We start from the raw sequence: 19810 nt of genomic DNA on the forward strand, positions 1-19810 counted from the left end.
GAGCTGGATAATCCATACATGCTTCTCTAAAAGAAAAAATGTCACCAGTCCCTCATATTCTTGTTATTCCTACTGAACAGCTTCCACTGCCAAAGAGGAGAAAAAATCTGCCTTTTCCCCCAGAAAGGTCAAATTTGTAAAGGGATATACTGTGAACTATACATGAAGCAATTCATGTATTCTATGAACCAAATGATATACTGAAGTATCAACTATACACCAAGTATAGGAGTCACTGGAATGACACTGATAAAGGAATTTCTTTCTGCCATTTTCAAACTCTCTTACTTGTGTTTGGCCAAGACCTACCCTGTTGAAGATACCCAATTTGGTCTTCCAAAGGAAAGACCCAATCTCTTCCCAGGAAGTCTATGTCCATTGCAACAACTTAGTTACTAGATCCCTAAAATAATAATACCCTTTATCACCTGGACCCACATCAATTGGTCAAAATATGCTATGTGGGCTTTTTACCATGACAAAAATTATTATAAAGAACACTTTATTAAAACTCCTAATAAATAAATTGAACCTGGGACCTAGGACGACCAGCAGCCAAAGCCAGAGGGGTGGACTATTGTGACAGCAACAGGAAGGAGTACAGGTGAACCCTATGACTATCAGATCAGATTTTTGTGAACCGCCCAGAGAGCTTCGGCTATTGGGTGGTATAGAAATGAAATAAATAAATAAATAAAATCAGCAGCAATGCATGCTGGGATCTGTAGATTCCACCATACTAAAGGATCTGGCAGATGCAACCAAATGTCTATAAAAAAATCTATTTCATTCAGTTCAAGAGAATCTCAGTACAGTTTTAGGTGTGCCCTTCCACCTCCACTCAACAATTATCCGCCTAATCCCTAATGAAAATGAGGGACACACTAACTCCCTCCTGCACCGCACAGTCTGTCTTCACCTCACATCAGAGCAATTAAACAGGTTGCTATACCTCACACGCCAGCATGAGCTGTAAATGCTTCAACCTCAATTGACTCTTTGGTAAATGACTTCCCTTTGTTGTGACGATGCCGATACAGCCCTTGATTCAAATTCTTAGTTAAAATGCAATTTAAAAAAAAACGTTCTCCTGCTACAGTTGGTAATTGACTCCTAATGGACTCTGTCATGGTTGAAATGGCACTAGTGCAACAACAGAAACTGCCTTTAGGAACCCTGAGGTGCTTGCCTACATGCAGCCACAAGAGCCCCAGGCTATACTGGGGGAGGAGGCCAAACATTCCTTGGGCATTTCGAGTGGCTATTTGATCCCACACCCTACTGGCATGGAACAATCTGGCTGGCAAGGCACTGGTAACTACGGAGCAAAGGAAAAGCAGAACCACAGACCGTAACCCTTTGGGACATCCCAACCTGTCTGCAAAGCTGTCTTGCACAAAGAAAGCCAGTAGCAGGCACACAGACTGATGCATGCTAAAATAACAAAAAAGCCCCACCTCAGCTCATCCTCAAAACCACTGACAGGCAAAATCTTTTCCAGAAACTGCATGGGGCCAATGCTACCATTCCAGACTGTATTCTAAATAACACACTGCTCACCATTTCATATATGAAGCCATTCTGTTTTCCTTCATCTAGAACCTACAGATTATATTGTAGTCTGCAATTTAATCTATATCAGGAGTAGGCAACTTCATGCCCTCCAGATGTTTTGGAGTAAATCCCTGACCATCAGCCATGTTGACTGGGGCTTACGGGAGTTGTAGTCCAAAACATCTGGAGGGCACTAAGCTGCCTACGCCTGATTTCTATAGTGTTTCATAGAGTGAATGACATGTTCAAGACTGAACAATGTAAGAAGAATCAGACATCACAAGGCCAGAGCTGCTTCCTAAGTTATTCAGCCCTGCCTACTATCTGCAGACTTCAGGAAAACATACAACTATCATCCTAGGCCAAGGTGAGATCATGAACTCATAAGAATCCTCTCCTATTCAGAAAGATGGGCTTAACACTGGATTGGGACAGTTTGAATTCCCTTGGACAATTGTGCCAGACCTAAAGGCTCATGGAAACCAGAGAAGGGGGTTTGACCACCACTTCATCCTGTGGCAGCAGATTTCACAGGGAAGCTACTAGAGATGCTTGAGAAATTCAGTCCTTGTGAATTCTAATGTGAACTCACCCCATCAACTCCTCTTGGACTCATATGTGGATCAGAACATAATCATCCTTTGGATTTCACACTTTTTGATTGTGATGCTATTCTTGGCTCAAAGATGCACCAAAATGCATTTTAAAATGCATATTGTAGGATAAAATATGTTAGAAATGTATACATATAAACTCTTTCCATATATATATATATATGTATGTATGTATGTGCATATTTTGTGAGAAAATCCATTCAAATACACATATTTAAATATGCATTTATATACAAATTTGTGCGGATATTTGCTGCATTTTTTTAAAATGGGACAGAACAGACTTATGAATGAACATGCGTGAAACTGAGATGGACCTGAAATGGACTGAAGTGCCCATCCTCTGGAACCACACTACCTAGAACAAACCAGTTTAAGCTTAGCTTCTTTCACTGATTCCCCTCTTTTTGCTGTGCTACATAACATGGAAAGGAGCAAGTTCCTGGCTGTGTATTCACTGACATGGAACCATTTGCTCATTGAGAGGGGTTTGTGTAAGTCCAGTTTGTCTCCTCTCCAACACAGCAATTTCAGTTCCTTCCAGCTTAACCTTGACCGCTCTGCAGCTTACAGTATCAGGGTCTAAAAAGAAGCAAACCAAATCACAGAACCTACACTTAAGGTTAGGGCGAGCCAACCACTCCTCACACACTGCCCTGGCAGGCAAACTGCAAGGTAATGCCATAACAAAGGGCAAGCAAAGAAGACAAGAATGAGATGTTTACAGGCTTCTCTGTTTCTTTCTTCTGCGGCAGCTTCTTCTTGGGTGCCTTTCGCTCTGCACGTCTTTGTTCAGTGGTTGTGTCAGCAGCTGTAATGAGTTTCTGCAAGTCTTGTGTTCGCTTCTCCCTCTCTTTCTTTCTGGCTTCAATTTTCCGCAACTCCTGGATTAGATATTCCTCTTCTGCCACCTACAGATGAAAAAGAGGAAAGACAGCTGGGAAGCATGACTGATAAAGCAGTACAAGAGTGGCACCAAGTGGCAACAGTTATTCTTCTTGCCTAGGATTCCCCTGCGTTATCATCTTCCAGTAGCGAAGGAATACAGGGCTACAGAGACAAAAGAAGCAACAGCTGTTAGAATGCACTCTTCCTTTAATGGCACAGGAAGCTTCTCAAAGTGCGGACCTTGCAACACTATATGCCTTTGGTTGCATGATCCATCACCCTCCAGCTTCTGAAGCTCATGTTCATCTATTCTCATTTGTCTCCTCTTTCCTAGCTCTTGCTTATAAAGGGTCCTCCACAGTTCCACTTTCTTAACTTCATACCTCCACCATCCAAAATTTCCTGGTCCCTGTTTTTCCCTTTCTGCCATCCTGTCTCTTGGCTCTGTTCCCCCCGTGAGCTTTCCAATGCACAGGCATTGGAAAAGATGGTAGCTCCTCCTACCCTCAGAGACTTGTGAGCGCATTTTACCAAGCCAAAATGACCGCTCACTTTGTTGACAATTCTGTTCCTCAGAAGTTGAATGTTTCCATACATTACACATCCTCATACCAGCTCGGTCAATTGCTGCTTGAATCTTCACCATAAAAGCCCCTAACATATTAAAATCTCCAAAAAGGCAATATGCTGAGGATGTTTAACGAAAGCAACAGCTCCCCCACCCCTGCCCTGCCCATTAAATAATGCAAATACTCTTCATGGGAAGAAAAAAAATTCTTAAATACATTACCTGAAATAAAGAAGTAGATTTTGACAAGTGCCAACAACACTAGGCATCTATCTACTCAGGGGCCTTATCAAACAAAAATCCAATACATATTTTACCACAGTATGTTCTATTAACTATGTCATTAGTCACCGAGAACCCTTAATATGATTAATGGCCCTCAAGAGATGGCAGGTGCACCCTTCTAAACACTACCTACAACAGGAATCATGGTAACAGCTCCAAGGAATAATGGCAGCACCCACAGACCAGCTGGTTGGACATAGGCTCTGTGGCAGAGCACATGTTTTGCATACAGAAGGTTCCATGTTCAATCCCTGGCATCTCCAGGTAGGGCTGGAAAAAATCCTGCCTGAAACCCTGGAAAGCCGCTGTCAGTCAATGACGACAATACTGAGCTAGATGGATCAATGGTCTGATCTCCTCAGTATAAGGAGAGAAGGTTACAACAGCTGGGATTGTTTAGCTTGGAAAAAAGGAGGGTGAGGGGAGACATGATATAGGACTACAGAATTATGCATGGTGTGGAGAATGTGGATAGGGAGACATTTTTCTCCCTCCCTCAAAATTCTAGAACCCGGGGTCATCCCATGAAGCTGATGGGTGGGAGATTCAGGACAGATAAAAGGAAGGACTTCTTCATGCAGTGCATAGTTAAACTATGGGATTCACTACCACAGGAAGCAGTGATGGACACCCATTTGGATGGCTTTAAAAGGGAGTTGGACAATTCCTGGAGAAGCCTATCAATGGCTACTAGTCTTGATGGCTATGTGCTACATCCAGTACCAGAGTCAGTGAGCCTATGTACCTCAGATGCTGGGGAACATGGGTGGGAGGGTGCTGTTGCGCTCATGCCGTTTGTGGGTTCCTGGTCAACAGCTGGTTGGTCACTGTGTGAACACAATGCTGGAACAGATGGACCCTTAGTCTGATCCAGCATGGTTCTTCTTATGTTTCAGTTATTGCTACTGATCTGATATAAAGTAATCCAAGCCCTGGTTCTCTGCTAATGTTCCCAGGTAATACCTGCTCTGGCGTTCGGTTATATAGCCTCTCTAACTGCTCCTTCCGGCGCCTTTCATGGCCAGCATCAAAGACAGGGATTTTCAGGTCAGTGCCCGGAGCAGCACGAATATTGGCCAACTTGGCACAGACGTGATAGTAGCGCTCCTTTAGGTCTTCCACTGAACGCTTCTAAGGAGAGAACAAGGGTTACAAATCTAGCACATGAAAAGAGAGCAAAGAGACGTGTACAAGGGACAAAAGAACAGATAAAATGTTTGGAAAATTATTCTAACCAGCACCAATTAAGGGAAGTCTATCACAAAACTAGAATCACAGGAGACTGGCCCCTGGCTACACACAAGGCCTTGCTGCTGTTAATTCAGCAATCAAAACAAGGGACAGTACTGAATATCTTGAGGTCTTCTCTCACCACTATGTAATTTTACTAGAAATCTGCATTGCAGAGGTATATTGCTAAGACTACATCCTTGCATTCTAGTAAGAGTATGATGGTTTAATCAAAATCCTTATAGTTTAATGTTTGTTTTAAGAAGTTTATAGCCCTCACTAGGAAAAGCTTGGAAGATGTATAAGCTGTATGCCCCAATGAATCAGAAGCTAGGAAAATGACTTGCTGGGCTTCTGTATTCCATACACCTGTCATTATCCAAAATTGTCTGATCCATGCCCCCTATTCTATGACCCATCTTTATCAACTCTGTACATGTCACCTCACAATCAGTTACCCAGCAATGGCTGAGTAATACTGGGAATTGTAGGACTTTTTCTGTCTAAACATGCACAGGATCTCACCCTTAACTTCCCTTCTGCAGGCCTAGATGTAAAAAGATGCATGTTAGAACGGCTTAGATCTATATGATTCTCAAATGTTCCTTTTCTGGTTCTGTTGCAGCAAATGCTTTCCAGTCTCATTTGCCTGATCCTATACCATGTGAATTTCAAGCTAAAAACAGGCTTTAGCTCTGGGATTAGTACCACATAGGATCAGGCAAAGGAGATCAGAAAGCAGTTGCTACAACTTGTCAGATCTTGAAGGGTATTTGAGCCCCAGTAAGGACGGTATCAGTGCTGCACCTGAATTCAGGACTGAGGAGCATGTCCCAGATTTATCCTCCCTATTTCCCTTGCTCCTGTAATTCTCTTACCCTATGCAGGTAGTGCTGGTAAAATTTCACAGACAACTTCAGTGGCAAAATTAGGAAAAGAAGCCAAGAATCTCTGACAGGTGTATATATAACTTCATCAGCCATCTATGCATGTTCAGTTCTTGCTCCATGTTCAACATTTACCTCTCTTATAGGACAGCCATTTGTCAAGTAGCAGATTCTTAAACAGCAACTATGAGTTATTGAACAAACTGCACCAGGACAGATTATATAGAGAACATATTATTCAACAGGCACCGAGCCCATTCCCACAACACAGCAGCCGACTATGGATTATTTAACTCAAAGTGAGGCTGTGGCGAGTGCAAGGCACATGCAGCCACCATTTTGAATATGCCATGCTCGCTCAGGAGTTGTCATATTGTGTGAACCTGGTGAGTGTGGGTTACGAGGGGGTCAAACAACCCTTGCATAACCCACAGGTTCACATGACACGACACCCTGCAAGCAGGGGTTGGATATGCAAATTGGTGCCTGTGGGCAGCATGTCTTATCATGGGTTAAATAACCCATGACAAGACACACCGTGCAAACCAGGTCACTTACTTTGAACTGCTGGTGGTCATAGCGGTCATGAATGACCACAAAGCGGAGATCGAACCGTCGTGATAAGTCAAAGAGGTGGTCTGTTTCAGCTTTGGTCCAGGCATCATCATGAAGGTACATCTGATACTCCTGCTCCGAGTAAATTGGAACTTGCACTGTCTACAGCAGGAAGAGAACGGATTGAGAGAGACTGCTCACCCAACAGGCTCTCCTCACAGAATAGTTGTGTCTAGCAGGAGTATTTTGAGGCAGAACAAATGCAGGATTCCACAGCACAGAAATAGTTGCCTCCCTCTATGTCCCAATCACAAGTGCCCTCAAAATATAAGCTATACTACCTAAACTCCATCTTTGCTGCTACCTGAGTAACAAAACCATGGGAACTGCTAGCTCCCTCCAGTAATTTTATCCCAGTGTTGCCTCCCCAGATTAAAGGGGATGCACAGGACAGGTTTGGACATTAATAGAGGTGCTGCCAGGTGATCATCTGCTTTCTGTGCTTTCAGCACAACAGCCCAATGATAAATCTCACGGGGAAGATGCACAATCTGTACCCAACGAATAAGCCTCTCTTCTCCACAAGCTCCTCCAGGACTCTACACTAAAAGCAAAACAAGCAGAACTACAAACCCCATTGGAAATAATTCTAGATTCAGGTTCTCATGTCACATGGTATTGAAGCTTGCAACACCCCTGCCCCTCACACAATCCAGCATTTATACGTGTAAGAGTCACCAAACCTGCAAGCTCCTAAGAAATTTCCAGCTTTTCACATGAATTATGAGATTAATTTATAGCTTTGAGGCAACCATCCAAGAATTCTCAGATGCCCTTCCAAGGCAGGCCTTTCGATCTGGACACTGATTAGAGGCAACAGTGCTAGAGAAGTATGTGCATTAAGTACCAGCGCATACCCCACAATACTTATTTAACAAATACAGCAGGGTATAACGTCCAGTAGTTTCAGAAGCACAGTATTATACTGCTAAAACTGATATGGGAATTAGCCCTAGCAATAGCAAGGGGCAGAAAAAGGGTATTTCAAGATAGTCCTTTGAGATGCTTTGATCCATGTTTCTTCAGCCACTCCCATCCCACACCTACAATACAAGCCATGATCAAGGCTTCATACTTTGTTGAATCTAGCAAAAGGGTAGTCTTTGCCCTCTTCTGCTGCCCTCCTCCAGTGATAGAACATAGCCCCATCCTTCCTAGCAGGATTGGTGAAGGGCATCCACTTCCAGGGCCGCACTTTCTTGGAGCCCAGCTTTGCCTTCACTGTGCGGTAGCCCTGTGTCGTGTCACTGGGCAAAAGGGGAGGTGCATCTCTGAAACAAAGACACAATACAGAAACTAATGGAATGTATTGTCTGCATGAGGATCATTTCACATATTCATTGTCCATTCTATGAATTCTGAGGAAGGCTTAAAGGCCAGCTTAAGGCTAATATAATTTTCCATGCCCCATATCAATCTTACCAGTCTCATATGTGAACATTTCCCAATAAGGTAGAAGGCCAGGAATTGCCAGCAAGACATAATGGACTGGTTCACATGAAGCATCAAGCCATGGTTTGGCATTACATGAATAACTGTGGCTTACAATCCTAGTTTGGAGGGCAAGCACAAACCACCATTTGCCAGTTTAGATGTAATGGAAACCTATGGCTTGTGCTAAAGAGAATGTAACTCACTGAATTGGAGTACACAAAGGAAGGTGGAAGGGAGAAGTACATGGCTCATTCTCATAGCACCAAAACATGGTTAGCACCAAAAGATGGTTTTCTGTCGTATCTGAAGATCATCATTGTTAAGCTTCAATTAACCTTGCACATGTATCCCAAGATTAAACACCCATCAAGGATATAAAAGAGAAAGCAACAATCAAGAAACAATGGTATTGTAAAATCTGCAAACCATCTTCACCACCCAGCATATACCTGCTTATGTTGGAATGCAACAAACATTTGGAATTTGCAAAGAAGATCTGCAAGCACATTAAACTTCTGACTGCTCCCAATTTTAGATCTGTCTAGAAAAAGACTCAGCTTGCATTACAGCCTAACATTTTTATTATATTTTTTCCACATTTTATTTCATTTTTCAATATGATGTTGATTACAGCAAGATGGATACAACACAAATTTACAATACAACACAAGCAGTCTCATGCAATCTTTCTTGTAATGAAGTAATACCCTGGAAGACATATCGAGCCCCTATTATTCCAATAACTTAGAAGTACTAACCACTTACGTCAAAACAAATTTCTCCTTTCTTTCCCTTCTCTATATCTAAGTAGTTATATCAGTTTCCAGATAACAAAGTTATCCACACTTATTACTGGAGACATTATCCTATTTCCATTTGGGCTCCTGTTCAATTCTTGTGGTGATAATAAAGGTGTTATTTATCAGCTCATGATCTTGTTTATTGAGCACCTCATTTATATACCCTAAAAGTAAAATTAGAGGAAAGTCCTATCTTGTCATATATTAAATAATGCTATTTGTTTATATAAGTCTGCAATACTACAGGGCCTAACATTTTTGAAATAAATTCCTTCAGGAGTATCCTACCACAGAGGATAAAATTATGTTTGAAATGGCGGAAGATAGCACCGATCCATTAGTCAGACCTTGCAAAGATTACAGTAGCTTACTATGTCTGGCCATCCTGCCTTTCATAACCAACAAACACAATGGCCTGGTTCGCATGTAATGCTAAGCCATGGTTTATTAACCCATGGTTTGTTGTCCTACCCATGTTTTGTGTAGCATACAATCAAACCAACTATTATTTGTATCTCAATCCCTGGGTTTTTGTTCCCTCCTCCTTTGCTTTCTTCCTCCTATATCCCAAATGCATTTGCAGCGCTGTACTACTGGCACATTCAGCAGCTGGGTGGGGTTTTTTACCACTCTTGCCTGCTTTCTCTGTTGCCTAGTGAAATAACCCATGAACAACCCACAATTCTGGGTTCATACACAACGACAACTCATGGTCTAAACAACCCAGAGTTCAGAACCTAACAACAAACCATGAGTTTTCTTTCTGGGTTCTCTTTCTGTAGCAATTACTACAGGAAGCCATTGAAGTGAACTGCAAACCCCGCATTTGCCCATGTAGATCCTTGACAGTCATATGAACCAGCAAGCACAATACCAGTTGAAGATGAAAGATGAAGATGAAGAGATGAAGGCCCAGGGGTGGGGGGAGTGGAAAATTAGGAAACATATTCTCTTCCTCCTCCCTCCCCACACCTACAATGGCAAGGTTGAACATTTGGGGAATTCTTTTTTTAAATCATGAAATATGTTCTTTCAGAATGATTTTAAGTAACAGTTTAAAGAATTACTATTATGGCCAATCTGCAAAGCTACAAAATCTCTAACACCCCAGATTCAAAGATATTAATGTTGGTGATAGTATGGCTAATACATCTGGCTGGATTACTAAACAAACAACACAATGGTTTGATCCTGACTTGTTTAAACTAACCACAATTAAAATGAACCACAGTTTGGATGTAATGGGGAACTATACTTAATTCAAAAGCTTTCAATCACCTCTTCTAATGAGCTAACAAAGAGGAGAGGGGAAAGTGTGTGATCTAAAAGCTCATTACAGCACATCTTTGTAAAGAAAAGCTATGGTCTCCTGGTACATCTGAATTGGGCCATGGTGTAGGAAAAGTACTTGCGAATTTGCAGAGTAGAGAGCATTTACAGTGATTTGGTCCATTCCAAGAGTCTGCTAAGTATATTTCTCCTGCAACATTATTAGGCAAACCATAACAGCAAGGCCTTTATAATGGTACCACTTTTCTCACCTTTCACTTACCTCACATTCCTCCATCTTCTGTGTGAAGATGAAAGAAACTAATGAATTAGTGAAAGAAACTAATTAATGTTTGAAAAACCATACACACACAATCATGGAACAACTAGCATATGCAAGAGTTGAGAAGTCTATTTCAATTCATTCAAGCCTTCCAGTGTCTGAAGTTCATGAAGCCCAGAGTGAAAATTCAGAATCAGAACTGCTTTTAAAACTCCCTCAGTTTTAGGGGAAAAAATACCACATGGCACAGTAGATTGCTATTTGAGAAACAGAAACCCAGAGTCTCCTTGGATTCCCAGAACAAGTTTCATGGCACTTTGGATTCTGGCTACTTTTCTAAGGCCAGTTAATAAACCCTTCATTTTGTTAATACAGTATTATGGGTTTATATTTTCGGCTTTTAGTTTATTCCTATTTTCTCAAGCGGCAAAAATTAAGTTATAGCTAGGCACCTTAAGGTGTATCAGCCTGAATAAAAGACAGTTATACTTTTATTTTCATAAACAGACCCAAATCTTACTATATTTAAAACATTTCATATTCTTAGAATAGTAATGTTGGTGTGTTTTCTATGCTGCCAAATTTCTGGAAATGTTACATATTAGAAGTGCCTCACACATCAAGTTCATGGAGATGAGAAGTGCCGAAACAGCACTTCCAGTCCTGCAGTAAGAGGTACTAGGAAACAGCCAAGACTAAGGGCACTGCCCTGAAAGTTGCAGAAAGTCAACTTTCAAGAAATGATGTGTCAAGACTTTTACATGCATAAAGCCTAGGACAGGGATAGGCAACCAAATTTGGGCTGGGGAGGCGATGACCCCCCCAGACCTCCATGGGCCAAGTTACATAAAAAGGGGAGGGGCAAGCCCCTGATGCCATTTGGTCCACAGTAGGCACATTGACAAAATGTCCAGGAATAAGACATGAGGCCAAGCAAAGCTGCTCATTTGGTCCCCGGTGGGTGTATCAAGAGGATGATCCTTCTGCCGTGTCCACCAGAAACCATCTTTACGTGCAGCAAACCCATTCTGCCTGCCCCTTGTCTTTTTCTGTTGCGGGGCAGGACACGAGGCAGGTGAAGCCACCACAGCTGAACTGGTGGCTGGAGGAGCGCTCCTTCAAATGCCAGCTCAGTCCTGGACGCTGCAGCCACGCAGGTGAGTCCCCTACCTGCCTTCATCCTTGATGTTATCTCCTATCTGTGATCAGTGATAACAGCAGGAATTTCTCCAGGGGACAAGAAAGCCCCAAGCCCCGCCCACTGGAGGAATCCACAAAGGCTCCATGGAGCAGATGGGGAACCTCCACAGGCCTTATTAGGCCTGCAGGCTGGAGGTTCCCCTCCCTTGGTCTATGAGATCAGAGGCTGCTTGAGGGAAGGCATCCAGTATCCATGACCAAAGTTGTGACAAAACTCTTACTTTTTATCAGAGTACAGCAATGCATAGACCTCCCGGTGCATTCCTTCTGGCCTCTTAAATGTTAGGGTCTCTGATGACTTCTTGGATTTTTTCTGAAAAACAAAATCTTTATCAAAGGCACTGCTGCATTGAGGCAAAACTTTTGTGGGAGAATCAAAACCAGTTACTGGGAAAAGTTTGAGAGCAACTTTTTTTTGTTATTCTGGTTTTTTACATCAGATAACTTGTACCAGTTCTCTGCTTCGTGATGCCCTAAGGCATGTTCTCACAATCCAGTTTAATTAATCCCTAACTTTACTTAAATTCTCAGGTCAAGTATGCATGTGTGTGAAAGGGGATGGGGGGGGGAGAAAAACACTCTTTGTATTCTGTTTTTCCCCAAAGCTTCTACTTGTCATTTCATCTGTGGTTATCAAAACATAGGAACATCCTGAGGGTGGGAAGTAGCAGAGGTTCTATTTGTGGCTGACTGACAAACAGACAATCCCTATAGTATCAGCTAGACCTCTCTAATCCACCTCCCACCTCATTCTCCCATCCTTTGACATTCCTATTGTTCTGCTGCATAGTATGCTTCTCTCTTCTCCCCAACAAGGCAAAAAGTGTTACAAAGTTAAACAGGAAGCGGGGGGGGGGGAATAAAAGAGGAGAACTGGTGTGAATACAGTTTCATGTGTGTTCTGTGAACCCCGAAACCAGGGTATGTAGAATATAATTCAAAATGTAAACACTACAAAGAAAAGTAGAATAGATTAATATTTGATTTACACTAATAGATCAGAAAGAGAGCATTCAAGTGATGCATCCTAACTGTATATATTTATAAGATTTCATTGAATGGGGGAAACAAAACTGAATTAAGTCATACCAGCTTGCTTTCACTAGCAAATACAGAAATGTTAACTTATTTAGACATACAAATGCAGGAAGACAGGGACAGCACAGAGTTCAGGTGGTGAAACTATGGAAGATTTCATAAGCACAAAGGAACATGGTCTCTATTGTTTTTTTTAAGGCACAGTTTCTTAAATAGTTCAATAACAGGGTTAGAAAGGTTCCAACATGGGGAATCATGCTGGCAAGCACCAGTAAGATCCTTGTAATTTAGAATTATAACAGCAGAAGTCCTCACAAAGTTCTCCCCTCCCCTTTCTCTACCCAAAGCATATGTGTCCCCTGGGCTGTGAAGCAGGGGAAGTTCTCCCACCTCCACTAAAAAGGCAGGAGACAAGAGGATTAAGCCTCTTAGCATTGGTCAATGTAAGTGGAGATTCCGCCTCTGCATATTTCTTCCCACACATGTGTGGCTGGCACTCCAAAACGTAAATAGAATCACATGATGAGAATATGTTGCAGATACATCTCCACACTTAATGGAGGAGGTACAAATAGCAGCAGAATAAATCCAAAAGTGAAATCCATTGCCTTGGGGATTCATTTCAGTTCACTTAACAACCCTCAGATTGTACCTTATCAGAATTGATGATGTCTTTCTTATTTATAGTTCCTACGTTCTCAGACTCTGTGCCTCCCAGTTCCAATATATCCCGGACATCTGCTCCTGTGGCCATTTTGTTATCTGAAGTCAGAAAAAAGCATGATTAAAAAGCAAGTGAACCATGATTCGATACCTAAAGGACATAGACAAGTCTATGCAAAATTAACTGTCTTTCTTGACTCCATCTCCAGACCATAATCTTCACTCAGCAATTTCTTTTATTCTGAAATTAATCCTCTCTTCTTCATCTACTTATCTTATACAAATTACAAACAGCTACAACAGTCCTGACAGCACCTGAAATTTCAGTACCCAAGGGTCCAATGAACAGGGCTTTGTGTATCCTATGCTTCCACCTGTTTGCCACCCAACTGCAGAGCCTCTGCAGTTAAATGAAACCTCTGCTTTCATTTAAGAAATGTATATTTCCAGGCATTATGTGTACAACACAGGCAGTATCTAATGAAGGCTTAGAATCCAGGGGGCTAGGCTGGGCTTCCAGATGGAGTGCTATATTATTTCTTTCTGCTTGGTTTGGCTACTCCTCCCCATCCCTACCACTACAAGTCCACCTATGTCCAAATCTTCTTACTATTCACTCCTCATTGTCCTTCCCAAAGGAAATATACACACACGCGTGCATGCGCACACACACACACGCACACACCCCAATCAAATTTTTGGAAACTTGAATCTCTGATGCAGAATAAAATAAACATAGTTACATATTTGTAATCCAACCAAACAAAACATTAAGACATTTAGGTACAGACTCCATTCATGCCTGATGCCAAAAGGTGATTAGTGAGAGTTCCAGAAACAGAAGAGCTGCTCTGAATCCACTGTCCAATCTATAATGATGCCCAGACCGAATGCTCCATAAATTACAATAAGAAAATCCAAGTTACTATGATGAAAAAGAAATAATAACAATTCTCTTTACACTTTGGAGGAACATAATTTTTCCAACATATGAGAAGTTGGATCCTGATTTAGTCATACTTAAGAGTAGACCCATTAAAATTAGTGGAACTTAAGTTATTCATGACCAGCTCAAATCCCATTGCCTTCAGTGGGTCTACTCTAAATATGACTAAATCCGGATCCAACACATGAAAAACAGGTATTAAGAATGTGAACACACACACTGATTATAAGCAGGGGGGGAGGAGCTGCAGATACCCCAAGGAGTAACACAGAAAGCATTTCTCTAAAACATACTAAAATATGTGCACACGGACATATATACTTTGGTTGTTGAATTCTCTCAAACAAGACTACATAATCTTTATTTGCTACTTTGCTCACTCCTTGCCTCATTGTAAAAAACTATCATGCTCAGACATTTCCACATAGTAAGTAGAGTTATTCTCCCAAACCTTCCACCATGATTCCTATGCGGCGAGTGGTATCATTACAACTGTGCCCATATGGCAGTTACTCAGAAAGTATCCTCTCTGACTTCTGTTTTGGCCAGAGACCATGTGCACTTTGTTTAGTAAATCTCATGTTTTGCATCATGTATTAGACCAAAATGTACTTTCATCTGTACAGAGTTCATTATTGCTAGTGGCCAAAACAATAAAATGGATCAACATCTGCAAGAGCAACTTCACAGCTAATGTGGAAGGAGCTGTCCCTTGCCATTCTTATTTGTGAATAATGAATAGCGAGGATTGCCACCTTACCTGCTAGAATCACAAACAGCCACTCATGAATGTTGTCCCACTATCACGACTTGGCACATCTAGTACACCTAAAAATGAATATAGCTCTCAGTGAAGACAGCCACAAAAAAGGACGAAGCAACTATAAAAAGGATACAATATTGCAATGCTATTCCAGACCAGATTGATTCACTTTCTGAATGGGTGAGTTTTTCAATCAGTATTTGCTCTTGCAGCAAATGTACTGACAGTTACACATATCTTAAGTTGCAATCGTACACCCATTTACCCGGGAGAAAAAGCCACTGAATTCACTGCTGAGTAGACAGACATATGTAGGACTGCACTGTTAGTACACTAGTGTGTATGAAATACCATCCTAGGATTCGTAAACCTTGTTCATTGTCTTCTTTGACGGATTATATGGAAATTGCTCTGGATGCTTTTTTGGCTGAGGAGCAGGATAAAAATACTTTAAATAAACAAACAGCAAACTTGTACACTCAGTTATAATTCTCAGTATCTTTACTGGATTTTTAAAAAATATATAACTTGCTTATATTCCCCTTTTGGAGCCAACCTAGGTTATTATGTGAGAATCCATGAGGAAAGCATACACCAAGACATGTGACTGACCACGGCTGCATCAGGGTAAATTTGATACAGTTTTGGAACATAATTTCTGAAGTGCATTATGTTGTCCTTTCAACACAGAGAAACTTCTGAATTTTTATACCATGCTGTGCAATCCTATGCTTGTTTACTGAGATGTAAGTCCCACTGATTTCAATGGGACTCCCTAGTAAGAGTACATCTAGATTTGTCATATTAGGTATGGATTTCATTATAACCTTTTCAGAATAGTAGTGCAATATTATTATAGTTTGGCAAATATATATTATGCATGTATGATTTCCATACTGCTTTATGATACATTGTTTTGGAATTCACTCTTTCCTGTGGTGGCTCTCATAAATACAGACGAAAGGTGAAGAAACTGCATAGAAAAGGGGTCCTCATGGGAAATTAAAATGCTCAAATGAAGATTAAAACTGCACCTGAATTAAACACTCCTCTAGAAGACTACCTCCAAACCTACTCACACGAGATATTGGTCTTTGGTATCTTAGGGACGGATAACCCCAAGGGAAAGGTCCCCGAATACTACTGAAGTGTATTCTTACTTTTACACACACACAAACACACACCAGCTTCTTTCCCAAGCGCTCAAAAGCTCCTCTACCCGTTTCCAGATGCTCAGTTCCCACTTTCCTGCCCGTACCCACACCTTACGGACTACGCTCCGCTCAGAAGTTCCCAGGTCCCCTGGACCATATTATCAACACCGTATGCCTCAACTGCCTTCAGCAGTTCTCGCTTCCCGACACATTTCCCAGGGTCTCCCGCCTCATCCTTGCTCGCTTTCCCCTGCCCGTACCTCCTACTTCTCTTTGACTCAGTCCAGGCTCCAGACCAGCAGCAGCAAAACTGGCTGTGTCGCGTCCATACCGATCTCCTAGGACCACTTCCGGTCCCCACTTCTCAGAGCATAGTTTCTCGCTTAGGTCCGAAGGTGCACTACAAAGTGAGGCTCGGGCAGCGACTGCGATCGAGTTTTCTAGTTCCGGTTACCGCTTGAGGCGAAAAATAATGAGAAATCATAAATTTGTTTTAAAAATAAATCTAAAAGAATATCGATCAATTATAATGTTGATGGCGGCCGTTTTGGTTTATATTAAATTCTGAGGCAATTTTCACTCCACAGGCTGCGTGATAGACAGAGACACCTCCCGCAACCAATGTCAGAGCCCTCAGACCCGTTCTAAAGCGACTTACATGTTGGAAGACTCATAACATATCACGATGAGAAAGAATGCTTTTCTGTAGGGTATTTCTACATTAAGCAAAGCCCCTGCAAAACCCCACATCCTTTCCGGAGCTTCCTGCCTTCGGTTTCTTTGCGGGATTAGGAAGAACTTCTTTACAAGGCAGCCACCTGGTTTGTGCCTCCCTGGCATGTGTGTGTGTAAAGGGGGAAGGGTCTTTTTTTAGTAGCTTAACTTCTGCTGTACTGTTTTCTGCCAGCCCCCAGAAAACCTCTGACTTACTTCTGAGTAGACATAAAATGTAAGGTGCTGTAAGTCTGCAACCCTTGGCATACTTATGTGGGAGTAAGCCGCATTGAACTGAATGGGACTTACTTCTGAGTAGACATAAGATCACCCTGTAAGTCTGCAACCCTCGGCGCGCTTACTTGGGAATAAGCCCCAGTGAACTTAATTTGTTGTTCAGTCGTTCAGTCGTGTCCGACTCTTCGTGACCCCATGGACCATAGCACGCCAGGCCTTCCTGTCCTGCGCTCTCTACCGGAGTGTGCTCAAGTTCATATTCATTGCATCGGTGATGCTGTCTAGCCATCTCATCCTCTGCTGTCCCCTTCTCCTTTTGCCTTCAGTCTTTCCCAGCATCAGGGTCTTTTCCAGAGAGTTTTCTCTTCGCATTAGGTGGCCAAAATATTTCAGCTTCAGCTTCAGTATCTGTCCTTCCAATGAGCACTCAGGGTTGATTTCCTTTAGGATGGACTGATTTGACCTCCTTGCAGTCCAGGGGACTCGTAAGAGTCTTCTCCAGCACCACAGTTCGAAAGCATCAATTCTTCGGCGCTCAGCCTTCCTTATAGTCCAGCTCTCACAGCCATACATTACTCCTGGGAAAACCATAGCTTTAATTAGACGGACCTTTGTCGGCAAGGTGATGTCTCTGCTTCTTACTATGCTGTCTAGGTTTGCCATAGCTTTCCTCCCAAGGAGCAAGCGTCTTTTAATTTCATGGCTACAGTCACCGTCTGCGGTGATCTTGGAGCCCAAGAAAGTAAAATCTGTCACTGCTTCCATTTCTTCCCCTTCTATATGCCGGGAAGTGATGGGACCAGATGCCATGATCTTCGTTTTGTTAATGTTGAGTTTCAAACCAGCTTTTGCACTCTCCTCTTTCACCCTCAACAAGAGGCTCTTGAGATCCTCTTCGCTTTCTGCCATTAGGGTGGTATCGTCTGCATATCGGAGGTTGTTGATAATTCTCCCGGCAATCTTAATTCCGACCTGTGATTCATCCAACCCGGCGTTTCTCATGATGTACTCTGCATATAAGTTAAATAAGCAGGGTGACAATATGCAGCCTTGTCATACTCCTTTCCCAATTTTGAACCACTCGGTTGTTCCATGTCTGGTTCTTACTGTTGCTTCTTGACCCTCGTACAGGTTTCTCAGGAGACAGGTAAGGTGGTCTGGTACTCCCATCACTTTCAGAATTTGCCAGAGTTTGTTGTGATCCACACAATCAAAGGCTTTACCATAGTCAATGAAGCAGAAATAGACGTTTTTCTGGAATTCTCTTGCTTTCTCCATGATCCAGCGAAAGTTGGCGATTTGATCTCTAGTTCCTCAGCCTCTTCAAAACCCAGCTTGTACTTCTGGTAGTTCTCGGTTCGCATACTGCTGAAGCCTACCTTGTAGGATTTTGAGCATCACCTTGCTGGCATGTGAAATTAGCGCAATTGTGCGGTAGTTTGAACACTCTTTGGCGTTGCCCTTCTTTGGAATTGGAATGTAAACTGACCTTTTCCAGTCTTGCGGCCATTGTTGAGTGTTCCAAATTTGTTGGCATATTGAATGCAGCACTTTAACAGCATCATCTTTTAGGATTTTAAATAGCTCAGCTGGAATACTGTCATCTCCGCTAGCTTTGTTGTTAGTAATGCTTCCTAAGGCCCACTTGACTTCACTCTCGAGGATGTCCGGCTCAAGTTCAGTGGCTGCACTATCATGGCTATCAGGGACATTAAGATCTTTCCTGTATAGTTCTTCTGTGTATTCTTGCCACCTCTTCTTAATCTCATCCGCTTCTGTTAGGTTCCTGCCTTCTTTGTCCTTTATCATGCCTGTCTTTGCACAAAACGTTCCCTTGAGATCTCTGATTTTCTTGAAGAGATCTCTAGTCTTCCCATTCTGTTGTTTTCCTCAATTTCTTTGCATTGTTCATTTAAGAAGGCTTTCTTGTCTCTCCTTGCTATTCTCTGGAACTCTGCATTCAGTTGGATATATCTTCCCCTTTCTCCCTTGCTTTTCGCTTCCCTTCTTTCTTCAGCTACTTGTAATTACTGAACTTAATAGGGTCCTTTAAAACAACAGAGGACAATGCTTCTGAGCTTGGTGGGGTGGAGGATCAGATGTGTCTCCCTTCATTCCAGGGAGGTATTTTACTCTCTTCTCCCTCCAACTGAGGAATGCAGAGGCAGGAGACGCAATGGGCAGGCAATTCTTGCCCTCGCTCCTGTAAAGTCTCATCCTGACTGCCTGCCCAACAACTGAAAACAAATGCCCACAGCAGGCAGGCACAGTAGTTTCTTCTGCTATTGGAGAATTTCACAGGGAGGTCATGGCGCTCCTGTTTCCTGGGCTGGAAAAAATACCACATTTTTTGTGTTTGGGGAAAACACAAGAAAGGCTGGAGGAAATGGTAGGAGACACCCTGGAGGGTAACAGAGTCATCTGAACAGCCCACAAACTTCCAAGAGAGAGCCATCTCAATAACAGGATAAAAGCTCCGTGTGATTAACCCGTAGTTTCCACATCCTCACTCCAGTGCATCCCCCTCCCCACATTACTGCAGACTGCAAGAAAAAAAATCTTCACCTGTTGAGCACTGTATCCATTTACCCTGTAGACTTTCTGAGTAGTAAATTGGCCACAATTGTTTCCGTTAACAAAAAAAAGTTATGAACGTTGAACTAAGTTT

General features: G+C 42.3%; 1 protein-coding gene across 3 annotated transcripts in view; it reads right to left on the reverse strand.

The window, feature by feature from the left end:
• DMAP1 (DNA methyltransferase 1 associated protein 1) overlaps nucleotides 1-19810 on the reverse strand; it is a 187250-nt gene that overhangs the window by 42723 nt on the left and 124717 nt on the right. For 2 of the 3 annotated variants that reach the window (XR_014790585.1, XR_014790584.1), the window contains exons 1-8: nucleotides 16452-16550; nucleotides 15035-15102; nucleotides 13318-13427; nucleotides 11849-11940; nucleotides 7717-7912; nucleotides 6585-6743; nucleotides 4873-5040; nucleotides 2894-3079 (exon numbers count right to left, since the gene is read on the reverse strand). Coding sequence is in view for 1 of the 3 variants with exons in the window: in XM_084852733.1 (XP_084708859.1) it covers nucleotides 2894-3079; nucleotides 4873-5040; nucleotides 6585-6743; nucleotides 7717-7912; nucleotides 11849-11940; nucleotides 13318-13419 (903 nt within the window). In the remaining 2 variants the exon portion in view is untranslated. Of the gene's footprint in view, nucleotides 1-2893; nucleotides 3080-4872; nucleotides 5041-6584; nucleotides 6744-7716; nucleotides 7913-11848; nucleotides 11941-13317; nucleotides 13428-15034; nucleotides 15103-16451; nucleotides 16551-19810 lie in introns of those variants that run through there. The other variant, XM_084852733.1, reaches the window with a different exon arrangement.

The sequence above is a fragment of the Heloderma suspectum genome, chromosome 4, assembly GCF_057233095.1.
Source record: "Heloderma suspectum isolate Gila_16-S chromosome 4, 16-S_ref, whole genome shotgun sequence".
Classification (NCBI taxonomy): domain Eukaryota; kingdom Metazoa; phylum Chordata; class Lepidosauria; order Squamata; family Helodermatidae; genus Heloderma; species Heloderma suspectum.